The sequence below is a fragment of the Perognathus longimembris genome, chromosome 3 (assembly GCF_023159225.1).
Source record: "Perognathus longimembris pacificus isolate PPM17 chromosome 3, ASM2315922v1, whole genome shotgun sequence".
NCBI lineage: Eukaryota > Metazoa > Chordata > Mammalia > Rodentia > Heteromyidae > Perognathus > Perognathus longimembris.
In genome coordinates this window covers 108,161,600-108,178,428 of record NC_063163.1, presented here as the reverse complement: position 1 = coordinate 108,178,428, position 16,829 = coordinate 108,161,600, and the positions used below count along the sequence as shown (strand labels likewise).

The 16,829-nt window shown below is 38.4% G+C and overlaps 1 protein-coding gene across 3 annotated transcripts in view; it reads left to right on the top strand.

Annotated features, from left to right (window-relative positions):
* Positions 1-14,796, top strand: part of Ccdc15 (coiled-coil domain containing 15) — a 42,353-nt gene extending 27,557 nt beyond the window's left edge. For all 3 annotated transcript variants that reach the window (XM_048343720.1, XM_048343721.1, XM_048343719.1), the window contains 3 exons: positions 11,293-11,469; positions 12,000-12,148; positions 13,435-14,796. In XM_048343720.1, coding sequence (XP_048199677.1) covers positions 11,293-11,469; positions 12,000-12,148; positions 13,435-13,607 — 499 coding nt within the window. In that variant the 3' untranslated portion in view covers positions 13,608-14,796. The remainder of the gene's footprint in view (positions 1-11,292; positions 11,470-11,999; positions 12,149-13,434) is intronic.
* Positions 14,797-16,829: the final 2,033 nt, after the last annotated feature.

Here is a 16,829-nt window from a genome sequence, read left to right as displayed (position 1 = left end):
TATTTACCCTTCTTGAATAGCTGATATAACAGGCATGCACCACTGTGCCCAGACTTTTATTGATAGAGATAGTCTCTTCAGCTTCTGCCTGGGCTGGCCTAGAATCATGATCTTCTTGGTCTTCACTTCCTGAGTAGCTAGGTGTATAAGCATGAGCTACTCTGCTTAGCTTAGACTTCATTTTTTTTTTTTTTTTTTTTTTTTGCCAGTCCTGGGGCTTGGACTCAGGGCCTGAGCACTGTCCCTGGCTTCTTCTTGCTCAAGGCTAGCACTCTGCCACTTGAGCCACAGTGCCACTTCTGGCCATTTTCTGTATATGTGGTGCTGGGGAATCGAACCTAGGGCCTCATGTATACGAGGCAAGCACTCTAGCCACTAGGCCAAATCCCCAGCCCCAGACTTCATTTTTTAAAAGCAGTTTTAGGTACACAGTAAAATTGAGCAAAGTGACCCATTTTTTATTTCCACCACAGGTGAGTGAATGTTCTTTTGAGGGAGGAGAGAGCAGTACTGGGCCCTGACTCCAGGCCTTTTGTTCTTGCCTAGCTTTTCTACTCATGGTTAGCGCTCTAACACTTGAGCCACACTTTTCATGCATGTTGATGGCTAACTGCAGAATCTCATGGATTTGTCTGCCCAGGCTGGCTTTGACCTGGGATTCTCAAATCTCAGCCTTCTGAATAGCTAGGTTAATAGGTATGAGCCACTGCTGTGTGAATGAGTGAGGATTGATCCACATCCTTGCCAACATTTGTTATTGACAGTGTTTCTAGGTGGATAATGTGTTTGGAGTAAGGGAATGTGAGTGCCCCATTAGAAAACCAAATTTATCTGAATAGGAGTGAAAGGAAATAACAGCATTTCTGTAGAGTTTATTTTTTATCTTTGAACTCAGGGCCTGAACACTGTCCCTGAGCTTCTTTTGCTCAAGGCTAGCCACGCTACCACTTGAGCCACAGCACCACTTTCAGCCTTTTCTGTTTATGTGGTACTGAGGAATTGAACCCAGGGCTTCATGCATGCTAGGCAAGCAGGCTATAACTAGGCCACATTCTTAGCCCCTATTTATCTTGTTTTCACTTTTCAGCAACAAAGCCCATTTACTAAGAACTTGCTACATGCCCAGCACTGCACTATATGCTGAGAATATAAAATTTGAATATGTGGCATTATGAATATCTGACAAGATAATGCTGTTCATAGCTTGGATAAGAATAAAATGGAGTTAAGTTTGGATATATCACGCATTGGCTATGTAACTTTAAGTCTCAGTATTTGTAAATAAAATATGAGGATTATAATACCTAGTTTCCAGTGTGTTGATAAAATTAAGTGGAGAAATATATGTAAAGGACCTAAAATTGTATCTGGAATTTAATTAAAGTCATAATAAAAAGTGCATATCTCACAGACAGGTGCTAGTGGCTAATGCCTGTCTATAAGTCTACCTACTCAAGAGACTGAGATCTGAGGTTCAAGGACAGCCCAGACAGATAAGTCTGAGAAACTTTTATCTCCAATTAACTACCAAAAGGCTAGAAATGGGGCTGTTGCTTTAGTGGTAGAGCACCAACCTTGAGTAAAAAAACTAAGGGACAATGTCCTAGTACTAGTACATAAATAAGTTCTTATTTTTGATGATAGTACTGTTGGAGTTGATGGTGATGAATAGTAAAATGAGCACCAAGAAAGGACAGAGAAATGAGGAAGGGAGACAAAAAAAAAAGATAATTATAATGCTGAAAGCAAGGCAGGGATCATCTAGATGAAAAGTTAAGGCTTTTAAAATCAGATAATACTCAAGTTTGGTGGTCTTATAAGATGAACTGGAGTTTGCCAGATAGTCCAAGTACTTTAGTTGAAGACATTGGTTATGCTTGAGAATATATTTTTTTAAGTTAGTGGCTAAACTTTGGTGAAAGTGAAGTGGCAGAGGGCTGTAATAAAGTTGTTGAAAATTTTAAAGCAAAAGTCTTAGTAATTGATTTGTATTTTACAAAGATCTCTGGCAGTATGAAGAAAAGCAAGGCAGAGAGTAGAGATAAGAGGTTATTACAGTAATTGCACTGAGAGATGTTGGCAACAGAGAATGATTTATTGAATAATATTTAAAATTGAATCCATGTATCTTGATGGCCAGTTGGGCTTCATATAGAGAGTTAAAAAGTATTTTAAGTAGTCCAAGCACTGGTGGCTCACACCTATAATCCTGAGGCTAAGATCTGAGGATTATGGTTCAAAGGTATACTGGGAAGATAAATCCACAAGATTATTATCTCTAACCTTTAAGAAGCCAGAACTAGAGGTGTGTATCAAGGTGGAGTGCCAGCTATACCAAAAAAGCCAAATGAGAGCATGAAGCCGTGAGTTCAAGCCCCAGGACTGGTACACACAAAACTTTTTCTAAATTGATTTTAGGTACTCGGACAAGATGGCAGATTAGAACCTTCCTCCATGTGACTTCATGAATGAGTCAGGGTAACAAAGGATAGACTAAAGAGAAGACAGGAAGAGCATCAATAATCAATAAAAACAGCTGAAGACAGCTGAAAATCACAGAGAAACATGAGGCAATGTAGAAACAAGTAGGAAACAACAGCCCAGAGCCGCAACCCTGGATCCCCGGAGGACAGGAGAAGCTGTAGCCACACCACAAGGTATGCCAGGCAACATCGGTGACAACAGCCTGGCAGTCCTGGCTGCAGAATAGCTGACATTTCGCACAAGCCTTAAGACCATTGTATGGAATTGGGTGCCACTCTTTCTGTGTGGCAGTCCCATACTGGATAAGACAGCATTTTGTCATTCCAGTGTTTCAGAGAGCTATTGCTCTCAGTTTTCTATTTACCAGATGCTATCTGGTGTAAAGAGGGAAAATAAGGAACAATTACAAGTCGGAGAGCCTTGGGCCACTCCCTCATGTCTGGGTGACAGATAGCCATGAGAGGTAGTTATGGAAGGCATGCTTCAGACACAGACCCATTGAGAAGGTTGTGGAGGGCACAGCGGTCAGTAGCTTGTGCTCTGTTGCAAGGGATGCTAAGCTCTCTTTCCTCTGGATCACCACAGAGACTTAAGAGTTCTTAAGCCTCCAGATCTGCCTCTTCAGACCCATAGTATACCACTTGCAGATGAGAGGGTCGTCTGAGACAGATCTCTGAGCAGGTTATGCAGTTTCCCCAGCTCCTCCCTCCCACAAGGTGGTTTAATTAATGGGCAGGATCTGAAAACATTGAGGCTGACAGAGTGCCAGTTTCCCTCCATTCTCCTACTGTAGCAAAGATCTCAGTGTACTGTTTTTTTCCCAGTCTCTTATGTACTGTTGGGGACCCCTAGACTTGGACATTTGTTTCCTCTAGCCATACATATTGGGGAGTCTCTAGAACAAGTGGGAATTTCTCAGCTCACATATCACATAGCTCACTGGGGCCAGCAGCAACTGTGATTATGCAAGGAAAGGAAGCTTCTAAAGTAAATGCAGCTCTGAAGCTGACCTATGACTGGCAACATATTAAAAGACATAAGCCAGATGCAGAAAGACACATAGTGTTATGTTTTCTCTCCCATGTATAAGGTAGATTTTTAAAGACGTGAATGTAGAATGGGTACTTTGGGGAGTAGGAGGGGGGACCCGCAGGAGTGCACAGGGAAAGTGTAACTGGGGTGGATGTGATGAAAGTGCTTACATATATTCATGAAAATGTCATTAGAAATTCATTTTTTTACAATAATAAAAAGATACCATACCACTAAGAAGATGGCCCAACTAGCTACAGAATAAGCTTCAACTAAACTATAAAGCCTTCTTGGTTTTTGTTAACTTCTGGACCAGATGAAGATGATGTGTCTTGACCTAGCAGAGAGCTCTTTGTGTATTTTGGACATTAATCTTTTAGTTAAATTGTGGCTCAATCTGCATTAAAAAATGTCGGTTCTGTAGAGCCAATACATAAACATTTTACAGGCTCATTGGGTTTAAGACAGAATGGAAATTTATTTTGTTCAGTTTATTTAGCTGGAACTAATATGCTCCTGCAATAGATATTTTATGTCTAACCTAGATCTTCTTATGGCATGGCACAGTCAATGAGAAATTTCTTCTTTAGCAATACTACTGACCTTCTTTGAAAGCTTTTTTGCTTTAGGCTTTTATTTAATTAATCATTTCCTGCTGGATAATTTTTTTCTTTTCTTGGATTTATAGTCTTGACCTCAGAAAAAATATGTAAGTCTCTGTTTTACAGATGGCACAAAATAATTGAAATCTAGTGGAGAATTGGCAGATACCTAGAAGTTATTTTTGCCTTTTCCTTCTTGGAGAAGCTAAATCATTTGTGTCATTGTGTAAATGATTATATGATTTGAGGGGGTAGCAATGCTCAACAAGAAATATACTCATTACTTTATGTATGTTACTGTAGGCTCCTCTTTATCTCCTTGATAATAAAATTAAATTTAAAAAACACACAAAAAAGACTATGTGTTTTAACTTGGAGACAAAAACTATGCTAGTAGCATTCTAAAATAACCTTTTTTTTCTGCTTTGAAACATGAGTTGATAACCACTTCACTTCAAACTAGTTGTTATAAGAATTAATGATTTGGTTTTATTTGTTTACTTAGTAGCTATTTATTGAGCTTCTACTAATTGGCTTTAATTTGTAGACTTGCTAGATTTAGGGGATATAAGACACAGAAGGCTTGACCTTTTTTTTTCCAGTCCTGGGTCTTGAACTCAGAGCCTGAGCACTGTTCCTGACTTCTTTTTGCTGAAGCTTGCACTACTGCTTGAACCACAGCACCACTTCTAGCTTTTTCTATTTTTATGGTACTGAGGAATTGAACCTAGGGCTTCATGCATGCTAGGCAAGCACTCTATCTCTAAGCCACATTCCCAGCCCCTTGACCTTGGTTTTAAAAGAACCAACTAGATAGATTTGAATAAGAAATGGAGAAGCCTGTAACTAAATAGATTATTACAATACCTAATACTAAGTGTTACAGACAGTACAGTAGGTAGGTAAGAACTTGAGCTGTGGAAGTTCCAGCTCTACTATCTACCATTTGTGTGACTTTGGGGGAAGTAAGCTATGTTACTCTTTGTAAAATGAGTTTCCTCTTTGCAAAATAAGGATAATAATATCATATATGTCATAAAGGTTCTGTGAGGATTAAGTAAGTTAATATGTAAATGTGCTTGATAAAGAATCTGGCATATAGCATACGCTCAATAAATGTTAGTTGCCCCTGTTGCCATTAGAAGAAGAAAAACAAAGCACAGAACAATGCAGAAGCACAGAGAACATTTTGAAATCAGAATTGGGGGGTTTGAGATAGGAGAAGGAAAAGGAAGACTTCCTGGACTGAAGGGTTAATAGGAGTGGTATAATAGGAAGAGGATGGGAAAGGGTGGACAGGAGTTTTAGGTAAAAGAACTAACATTGCAAAAACTATTCACGAGAAAATATGACACTTCTAAGCTTGAGCTATAAGAAATAAAGAAAGACCATAAAGAGCTTAGTATGTTAGGAGAAGGAAGTTGTTGGACTTTACCCTGAAAACTGTTAGGAGCCCCATTGGAGGCATTCTGGGAATAGATAAGACTGAGTGTTAGGAGGCTGTGAAGTAGCACACTTAGAGAAGAGAGTGAGTTAATTTATATATGTATATATGTGTATATATATGTATGTATATATATATAGTGTTTACTATATTTCAAGTGCTTTACAGGGATAGCATCTCATTTTATCCATACAGCAGTCCTGCAAGGTAGCAGTGCTACCATCCATTGAGCGTTTACATTGTGCTAGGCGTAATATTGAGTGCTTTAGAGGTATTAGCCCATTCATTCATTTCAGTAACTTATGAGGTAGATTTGATTATTCTTTTCCTTTTAAAGAAGAGAAAATGAGCCCTGTGGCACCTAAGTGGTATGACTGTTATAAAGTCTGCACTTAGAGATGGAAGAATTAAGGTTTAAATCTAGATTTGACACCATCACCTTACCTTTTAAAGTCTATAGTGTGGTTTGTCACATAAGATAGTGCAAAGGTGGCAATGAGTAAAAGGCAACTTTAAAAGCTGTCTTAAGTAAACTAACTGGATTTTTGTCAATGGGAATTTTAAGAGTAAGTCCCAGATTGCAGGTCACCAGTGGCTCATGCCTGTGATCCTAGCTACTCAGGAGGCTGAGATTTGAGGATTGTGATTCAAGGCCAGCCCTAGCAGGAAAGTCTGTAATCATTCTTACTATTTATTGTGATTTCTGAAATCACTAAGGGACTGAAATCACTAGTCATCAGGGTATGGTAGACAGAAAAATAAATTGAACAGAAAAATAAGATCAGCAAAGATTTAGGCTGCTCGATTAGGTCTTAGTCCTGTTGTATCAGAGTGTTAGATTTCATCCACCCCCTTAAAAAGTTATTTTTCCAACTGAGCACCTCTTTCACTTCTGAAGTAAATCTGTTTCTTCCTCTCTGAAGCAAAATTCTTTGTATTTGAAAGTGTTAGTGTCAGGTTTCTGTGATTGCTCAGAAAGAAAGATTTTCAAGGAGTCAAAGCCCCCAGTTGAGTTGTAGGTCTTTATTTTAGTTTAATTTTGTAAAGGATGAAATATGGAAGGGAACTGAATGACAAGAATTCATGTTTTATTGTTGATATCCTAAGAATATATTTTCATATTGTTTACCTGAGTTTTTTAGGATTCACTTAATGTAAATATTGATATCTACTTGTCATTTACTTGTGCATGCATCCAATATATTAAGTTCATAAAACAATTTGCAACCTCTTCCATTCTTACTTCTCTTGCAGAAAATCTGATGCTGGTTTCAGAATACCTGTTAGCCTAAGCAGTAGAACTACTGTAATAGTATTTACATCATTGTGCAGGGAAAAAGAGGTGTTGATATCGATTTTTGACTTCTTCTGCTTTCCATTGTATATTAGTAAAAGTTTACATAGAAACCCTGAAGGCATTGGAAGAGAAAAGAAGCTTATTTAGAAAGGAATTGTTTATTTCAACAAGCATCCAATGGAGATGTCAAATTGACAGATAGGATAAGTAGGCTTGAATCATGGGGACATGATTTGTGATGGAGTTGTATGTAGCTTCTTGAATTGCTGATGGTTGTAGGTGGTAACTGAGATGGGGACATCCACTATGTGTCTTGGGGAGAGAGCATAATGTAAGAAGAGGAGAGTGCATAGGATCTAGCACTTTGCAAGATGAGCTTGCAAAGGAGGCAGAAAAGAATGGTCCAGAGGGATACACAAGGAAATCCAATGAAAATATTGGTATAGGCTGGGGATATGGCCTAGTGGCAAGAATGCTTGCCCCGTATACATGAGGCCCTGGGTTCAATTCCCCAGCACCACATATATAGAAAATGGCCAGAAGTGGCGCTGGGACTCAAGTGGCAGAGTGCTAGCCTTGAGCAAAAAGAAGCCAGGGACAGTGCTCAGGCCCTGAGTCCAAGTCCCAGGACTGGCCAAAAAAAAAAAAAAAAAAAAAAAAAATATATATATATATATATATATATAGTTATAGAAACTGAGAGAGAAAAGTTTCAAGAAAGAAGGAATAGTTAGCAGTGGGAGTGCAAGTTGAAAGAAGAATGAATAATGCTCCGTCAGTGTGTCCCAGCCTTCATTATTGTTCCCTTTGTGGAGCATTTTTAACATTTTTTCCCAATTGCCTCCCACCCTCAGTTTTAATACATATATATAATGTGTTTCTGTTGAATGTACTTGGGCTTTTGGGAGGGTCACAAACTATTATAATATCTGAAAATTCTTTTGTCGCCTTAGGGGCACTATTGTTCCTGTGAGAATGCATGAACTAAATGAATTGTGGATTTAGAGCTGTTTGGTGGAGTGATCTTAAAGCTCTTTTGAAGTGGATAAGGAAATGTCGAATTAGAAAAGTCTAGATAACTTTTTCCTTGTGAGGAGAGGAGTAGCTATGGAGTATAGTAGAAGGAGCTGATTCCATCATTTCTAGGAATTGTCCTATTACCAAGACCTAAGGCATAGGCCCTTGAAAAGCAATGCTTGTATGTTTGTTTAGCTTTTACTAGTAAAGAGAATAATTTTTTTGTTGTTGTTGTTTGAAGCCAGGGTTTGAACCCAGGTCTTGTGCTTGCAAGGCAGGAGTTCTACCACGTGAGCCATACCCCCAGCCCTAAAGATAATAATTCTTGCAAAAACTTTTTATAAAATTGTTTATGCTACTTCTTTTAGTACTTGAGCTAACTCATTATGAATTTGTGTATATCTATTCTGTTATCATACATTGTACTCTTTGCATTTCTTCATTGAAAATCTCAATTTGATTCATTACATTTATTTATTTTACAAAGTCAGGAGTTATTGAACTTAACAAATCAGTTCCTTTTTTGTGGGTGTATGCCTGTTCTGGGGTTTGAACTCAGGGTCTTCCCAGTCTCACTTTTTTTTTTTTTTCACTCAAGGCTGGCACTCTACCACTTTAGTTACACCTCCACTTCTAGCTTTTTGCTGGTTTATTGGAGATAAGAGACTCATGGACTTGGCTTCAAACTGTGATCCTTACACCTCAGCCTCCTGAGTAGCTAGAACTGCAGGTATGAGCCACTGTGCTAGGCTCTCAAAGAACTTGAATTTAGAGCCAAGCGCCAATGGCTTATGCCTGTAATCCTAGATTCTCAGGATGCTAACTAAGATTTGAGGATCATAGTTAAAATTTAAACCAGTCTGGGCTGGAAAAATCTGTGAGACCTTTATCTCTAACCATTAGAAAAGGTGCTAGCCTTAAGCAAAAGAAACTGAGGGACAGGGGCTGGGAATGTGACTTAGTGGTAGAGTGCTTGCCTAGCATGTATGAAGCCCTGAGTTTGATTCCTCAGCCCCATATAAACAGAAAAGGCTGGAAATAGTGATGTGGCTCAGGAGGTAGAGTGCTAGCTTTCAACAAAAAGAAGCCAGGGACAGTGCTCAGGCCCTGAGTCCCAAGCCCCAGGACTGGCAGACAAAAGCCCAAGTACTGGCATGAGCATGGGCATGTGCACGCGCATGTGCGCGCGCACACACACATTTTAAAAAAATTCAATCTTTTCCTTTAATTCTCTAGCTTATTCTAAGAGAACAGCACAACATATGTTTCCAAGTCAGTTCTGATATGTGTATGTGCCTGGTTTTCCTTTTTCCACATTCCTAGTACACTGCCTTAAACCTATCTAAATCTTGATATTCACTCACATAAAAAGATATCCCTCTGCCCAGGATGCAATAATGAGATTTCTTACCTCTACCCTATTACAACTTTATGTTACATTTGAGTTTCACTCATACCATAAAAACTATTTTATGCTCTTTGAGAAATACTCAATTTAGATTTACAATTGTTGCTCAGGAAATACTAGCAAGTGTGAGAGGGCAATTGAAAGAAAACGCTTGTTAAAAGTAACCTTATCTCTCTCCTGGGGGCAACCGGAATATGGATGAATTTAGTTCCACATCTACCATATCCTGCCTGTTTTTCTAGGGCCTGATCTTTCAGCCTTTGTAGATTGGCTTCTAGATTTTTGACATTTCCCTGTGTTAATCTAACAGAATGAAAGCTTTAATGCCTCTGGAGTCTAATAGCCTGCCACAAATGAGTAGAAGCCTAGAATTTTCATGGGACCATACTTTCTGGAATAAGGAATGTGAATTGCACTCATACTACTCTTCAGAAAACAACAGCTAATTTGTTTTGAGTTGATTTTCAGCAGTTGGTCCCAAGAGTATGCATTTATATGTTCTTTTTTTTTTTTCTTTTTGGTAAGCAGTGGATTTAATTTGGGGCCTTGCAGGTGCTAAGCAAGCATTTTACTAATGAGATACACATGAATCATGAATGTTCCTAATAGCATCTGAAATAGAGAATCCTTTCCAGGAGATTTATAATTCACATTGCCTAGATGCATCAGAGAAATAACTGTGGCAGCTATAGTCTTAAAACTGTATTTTAGCTAAGTATGGTAGCTCATGTCTACAATCCTTAGCTACTCAGGATGAGGAGATCAGGAGATCAGATCATAATTTGAGACCAGCCTGTGCAAAAAGCTTAGGAGACCTCCATCTTAACCAATAAAGCTGAGCACAGTACTACGTACTTGTTGTCATCTCAGCTATGCAGGAAGTGTAAGTAGTGGATCATGCTCGAGGCCAGCCTAGGCAAACACACAAGACTCTATTTGAAAAGTAAAGCAGAAAGGGTGGAAGAACGCCTGCCTAGCAGGTGTAAGACTCCTGTTCAAACCATAGTAAAACAAATAAATAAGTGAATTGTGTGTGTGTGTGTGTGTGTTTCTTATTATCGTGAATGGTTCTTTATCCTGCATATGTGTCTATCTATGGCTCTCTGCTGTATACTAGGGGAGATGCTGTCTTGGGTTCTCCTCAGGCATTCTGTTATGTAAGTGCTAGTTGTCCTCTCTGTACTGGCAGTTCCTTCTAATTCAGAGTCCACCAGGCTACACTTGAGCTCCCCTGCCCTGTGCCACTGCCTATAAACTTTGAAGACAACAATATCTGACAGTTATGGGACCTGGCTTTGTGTTCCATCTGTCAGGGACCACTATCTTTTGTTGGCTCATGTACAGTGTCTTTCTTGAAAACCAGTGTTTCTTGTATTTTATCTGATTTAATTTTTTATTATTACTTTTAAGATTGGGGATTTTGTTTTTTGTTGTTTGTTTAAGTTTGTTTGGTTGTTGGGAGGGCAAATCTGTTCCTGTTAACTCCATTTTGGCCAGAAGCAGAAATAGTAACTACTAGTAGTTTTAACTTGAGAGGACTCTTGTGCTAGAATTCTTACAGAAAATCTCTTAATGGGGCTGGGGATATGGCCTAGTGGCAAGAGTGCTTGCATCATATACATGAGGCCCTGGGTTCGATTCCTTAGCACCACATATACAGAAAATGGCCAGAAGTGGCGCTGTGGCTCAAGTGGCAGAGTGCTAGCCTTGAGCAAAAAAGAAGCCAGGGACAGTGCTCAGGCCCTGAGTTCACGGCCTAGGACTGGCAAAAAGAAAAAAAAGAAAATCTCTTAAATAGCCACTACTCATTTCTCCTTGAGAAGCTACGTCTATAGCTAGCCATAAGATTAACTCATATTAGCCAACAGGAATTTTTGAAGATATTCTTAGGGTATTAAACTGACTTCCTGACTCCCTGGCTTGTATATTTCTTGTCATTTGATCTAGAATCTAATTTTAAAGAACGACTGAATGAAATTCCTCATCATGTTATGATTTTTATCCTCAGAATTAAGAAAAGGAAAGAGCAACAACGTTTTGCTGAAGAGCAGAGAATCCTGACAATGAAATGTCAAAAAGAAACATACTCAGAGGAGAAGATGAGTGACCTTTTAGCTCAGTTACAACTTGAAGAAATAAAAGGAGCCAAAGAAAAACAGCAACAGAAAGAAAAAGAATATGTAAGGTAATTTGAAACACATTGAATGAAATTCTGGATGGCTGTAGAGGAGAATTATAAGAACTTTTCTTAATTTCGTGAAAAGATTGTGTGGGCACCAGTGGCTCATGCCTGTAATCCTAGCTACTCAGGAGGCTGAGATCTGAAGAGGGGCAAGAAAGTCTGTGGACTCTTAATTCCAGTTAACCATGAAAAAAGCCAGAAGAGAAGGTAGGCTTAAGTGGTATAGGGCTAGCCTTGAGCATAAAAGCTCAGGGACAAGGCCCAGGCCCTACATTTAAGCTCCAGGACCAAAAAGAAAGAGGCTTGACTTCGTCATGTTGCTCCTCCTTTAGGGACATAGGACTTTGACAATATGTTGATTGCTAGTACTTAGGAATAGCACTGCATTTTCTGTAGTGCTGTTTCCATGTGCAAAGAGGAAGAATTACGGTACAGGGATAGGAAATAGTTTTAACAGTTAAAGCTGGTAAAATTGAGGTTCATGCTTACTTTTTGCCTGTTCATGTTCACTTTGCCTCAACATTTTTTTCTAGATATGTAGAAGCTTTACGAGCCCAGGTCCAGGAGAAAATGAAGCTGTACAATATCACGTTACCTCCGTTATGCTGTTGTGGTCCTGATTTTTGGGATGCCCATCCCGACACCTGCGCCAACAATTGTATTTTCTACAAAAACCACAGAGGTAAATAGGGATCTAATGGCAATTAAAAAAAATTAGAGTAGTGATTGTGTTAATTTAGTATTTACAGAGTGCTTTTACTATAAATTAGTGAATTTACTGATAATCTCTTTACAAAACAGTTATTTGGCCTGTAATCCTAGCTACTCAGGAGGCTGAGATCCAAGGATCACAGTTTGAGGCCAGTCCTGGCAGAAAAGTCCCTATTATCCTAGCTACTGAGGAGGCATGAGTTACTGACCCCAAAAGTTAGGACTCTATCTTCTAGTTGAACCCTGTGATTGCCACACACTTTAATGTTACCTAAGTGGACTTATTTTAATATACACCTATATTGGACTGCTAACCAGTTCTGGGACAGTGAGGCAAAAGAAGAAGTCTGTTAGGATCAAATAAAAGTCCTTCCTATTGTCCATGTACTGATTTATAGAATGCATAGGTTCAGTATGTACATGTAGGCCTCATGTACCTACTGAAATACTGCCAGTATTTACAGTGCTAGTGTTCCTCATCTGTGTGGAATGAGTTCCTATCAGTCCTATAAGTTGTTTTAAAATCACAAATATCGGGGCTGGGGATATGGCCTAGTGGCAAGAGTGCTTGTCTCGTATACATGAGGCCCTGGGTTCAATTCCCCAGCACCACATATATAGAAAATGGCCAGAAGTGGCGCTGTGGCTCAAGTGGCAGAGTGCTATCCTTGAGCAAAAAGAAGCCAGGGACAGTGCTCAGGCCCTGAGTCCAAGCCCCAGGACTGGCCAAGAAAAAAAAAAATCACAAATATCACATTAATTTTCCTATTCTAAAACCTTTAAGCTCTTATGACAGTGCAAAATGCATAGCATATTTTCTGTGTCCTTAGGCCATAATTTAGCCTAACCAAACTTACTGTTTCCAAGTGTCATACTTTTGAACATCCCTTATACCTCATATATACCTAGTTATAAGGCCTTCTTTTCTTTAGCGCTATTAATCCTTCAGTGCCCACCTTAAATGGCAGTGCTGAAAATGTTTTGTATACTCCCCAGTTACTCTATTCATTTCTGACATCACTCTGTGATGACATGTATATGCTTGGAATCTGGAAGCATTGTACTGAGACTTAATTTGTGTGTGTATCTCTGCTTTCCATTTTCTTGTCATGTTGTAAGTACGGGATAAATATTTATTCACTGGATAAAGTTAATACTTGTGAAATTCTGGGTAGAGAAATGGTACTGATAGAAAAGTGGGTGGGGGGTTGGTTCGAATTTGACTTTATTCATCACTATGGAAACCTTTATTTGCAGCATATAATCGGGCATTACATTCAGTCATCAATTCCTCTGATATCTCTGAGGGGAACTCAACTCTTCGAAGTGCCATTCGTAATTTTGCCTCTGCAAACAGACGGACTTTGAAAAGAATCTCTAATAAGAATCTGAAATCAACTGAAACAACTAGTAGTATTTCAACCTTTTAAAATCATCTCTGAGAAATTATTGAGGAAAACTGTAGTGTATAAGATTGTATCTGGAAAGAAATACTATTCCATATAACAATTAATCTTTATAATTAGATATCTGCTTTGGGACCAAGACTGAAAATTGACTCAAACATGTCTCTTTTTTGATCAGACAAGTAAGATTTCTCTTACTTTGAGAAATCTTTGTAAAACTGTTTTGAGTCATGACAATGTTGAAAATGTATAGCTAAAAAAAAAAAGTGATGAAATGGGTTTATGAGCCTTAGTGGTTGTCTATTGCTGCTAGCTTTCCTAATTTTATATAACAGTTTGGATTTGATATAGATATTTTCTTCTCCAAATTTTCTCTCTTATTTTTTTGCTTTTTAATTTATTGATTCCCTTTGCAGTGACAGTGGACCTAAGGGTAATTTTTTAAAAATATTTTTATTGTAAAAAAAAGTCAAACCCTCTATCTTTTGCATATCTTGTATGTGAAATAATTGTGACATTTCCAAAAGTAAGTTGGAAAGCTTTATTTCTCTGTCTTTAAAAAAATCTGGTGAACTGTTTCTATACACAGAATGTGTAAAGGTTTAATATAATTAAAGATAGGTACTGAAAGTTTCCTCTTTCTATTTTCTCTAATACACAGTGCTGAAGAAGTATAAGTAAGTAGTTTTTAGTATATTCACTGGGTTGTACAACCATCATCACTCACTTCTACACATTTTCCTTACTAAAAAAAAGCCCATGACCTAGCAGTCTCACTTCTGGATATAAAATCAAAAACCTTTTGAGTAAGATCTGCAGCAAACACTGTGTGGCCATATTCATAATAACATTCTTCACAATAGCTAAAAGGTGGACATACACCAAGTGTCCATCAGTGAAAAAATGGATAAACAAACCTGGAGCATACTTACAAGAGAATAGTTTTCAGACTTAAAAAGGAAGGAAATCCTGTTGTGTCTTACAACATTATGCTAAATCAAGTAAGGGAGTTCCAAGAACACAAATATTGTGTTCCACTCATCTGAGCCCCAGAAAGTAGACTGAGAGAGAGAAAGCAAAATGCTGGTTGCCAGGAGCTGGAGTTAGGAGTAACTGAGGCGTTATTATTTAATGTGTGTAGAGGTTTGTTTTATTGGATGAAACAATGTGAGTATTTCACAGTAGAGACTGAACTATATACTTGAAAATTGTTAAAATGGCAAATTTTTTGTTTTATGTGTTTCACCATAGTCCAACTTTTTTTTAAAATTTTATTTTCAGGGTAAGAAGGCAGTAACTTTTTTTATTTTTATTTTTTGGCCGGTCCTGGGCCTTGGACTCAGGGCCTGAGCACTGTCCCTGGCTTCTTTTTGCTCAAGGCTAGCACTCTGCCACTTGAGCCATAGTGCTACTTCTGGCTGTTTTCTATATATGTGGTGCTGGGGAATCGAACCCAGGGCTTCATGTATACCAGGCCAGCATTCTTGCCACCAGGCCATATCCCCAGCCCCCCAACGTTTTTTAAGTTAAGAATAAAAAGAATGTATCCACCCCCATTCAGCTACCCCTGAAACTCCTTTCCAACTCTTAATACCCACTAAACTATTATATATACATATATACACACATATATATATACATATATGTATATGTTGGCCGATTCTTGTAAATGGAATGTGTAATGTGTGATCTTTTGTGACTTTTTAATTTTCATATAGCCTCATGTTAAGATTTAACCATGTTGTAGCCTGTATCAATACTTCATTGGTTTTTATTGTTGGACAATATTCCATTCTGTGGATAGATATTTTATCCATTCATCAGGTGATGAACATTTGAATTGTTTATGTTACTTGGTATTATGAATACTGCTATGAACAATTGTTTGGGATTTTCTCTAGATACACAATTTGATTTCTTGGACATATACATAGAAATAGAATTGCTGAATTATATGGTAGTTCTGTGCTTAGTGTCCTCCTGAGAAAATGCAAATTGTTTTTCAAACACCAAAAGTGAGTAAAGGTTCATATTCACACCTTCACCAATACTGGTTTATTTCCTGTCTCCGACTGTTGCCACCCTAGTAGTTATAAGCCAGTACCTTGTATTGTTTGAATTTGTATTTTCTTAATTTTTTTCCATATGATGAGCACTTGCCTAAGTAAGTACAAGACCCTGAGTTCAATCCTCAGTACTACTAAAAGATAGATAGGTAGGTAGGTAGATAGATAGATATAAAAGAAATAGGCAAGGTGGAAATCCTTGTGATTTTAGGGAGGAATCATTGAATCTATACCCTCTCTCAGGTTGATGACGTCTCCTTCGATTTCTAGATATTTTTATTTTATTGTTTGTGTTTTGTTTTGTTTTGTTTGTGCCTTTGTAGTCATAAGGCTTATACTCTGAACCTGGTCACTGTCTCAGGTTTTTTGCTCAAGGCTGGTAGTGCTCTACCACTTGAGCCATAGCTCCACTTGGCTTTTTGGTGGTTAATTGGATGTAAGAGTCTCAAGGACTGCCGAGTTCAAGATGAGAGAAACAATTAAATTTGGGTCTAGAATTTGCTTGCCTAGCATATGTGAGACCCTGGGTCCAATGCCCAGCAGGAAAGGGAGGGAGGGCATTTCAATTGAATAAGAATGAGCACTTTCCTCACAGGAGCCTCTCCTCAGATTTCCTGTTGGCTTTTCCTTTTTCTCACTCAGTTGGTGATGTGACCTTCATCAATAAGACAACAAATAGACAAACTGGAACTCCCACAAGCTCCCAGCATCATATCTATCACCTATTTACATCTGTTCAGTGGTATTAATGTAGAGGAGGAACTCTTCTTTCTATCTTGGCCTGCTTTAACTGATGGCTAGATCCACCTGCCGCCCACCTACTTAAGAACATTGCCTCAGCACTTCTCTTTTCTGCATCATTAATTATTCCCCACTAGATTGTTTCTATCATTATACAAACATATTATAACAGCTTCTTCCTTTAAAATCAAATAACCCACCCCCCAAAGAGGAAAACATTACCTTTCTTTACCACACACTCCCTTTCAGCTACCCCTATATTTCTTTGTTTCCTTTTTATACTTACTACTTCTGTTCAGTCTTGACTGCATTTTATTAAGACTATTTGTCTTCATATTTCTATTAAAAATACTCTTTTTAAGCCAGGCATGCTGGCACACACCTGCAGTCTCAGCACTTGGGAGGCTGATTCATGAAGATCAAAAGTTCTAACAGCACC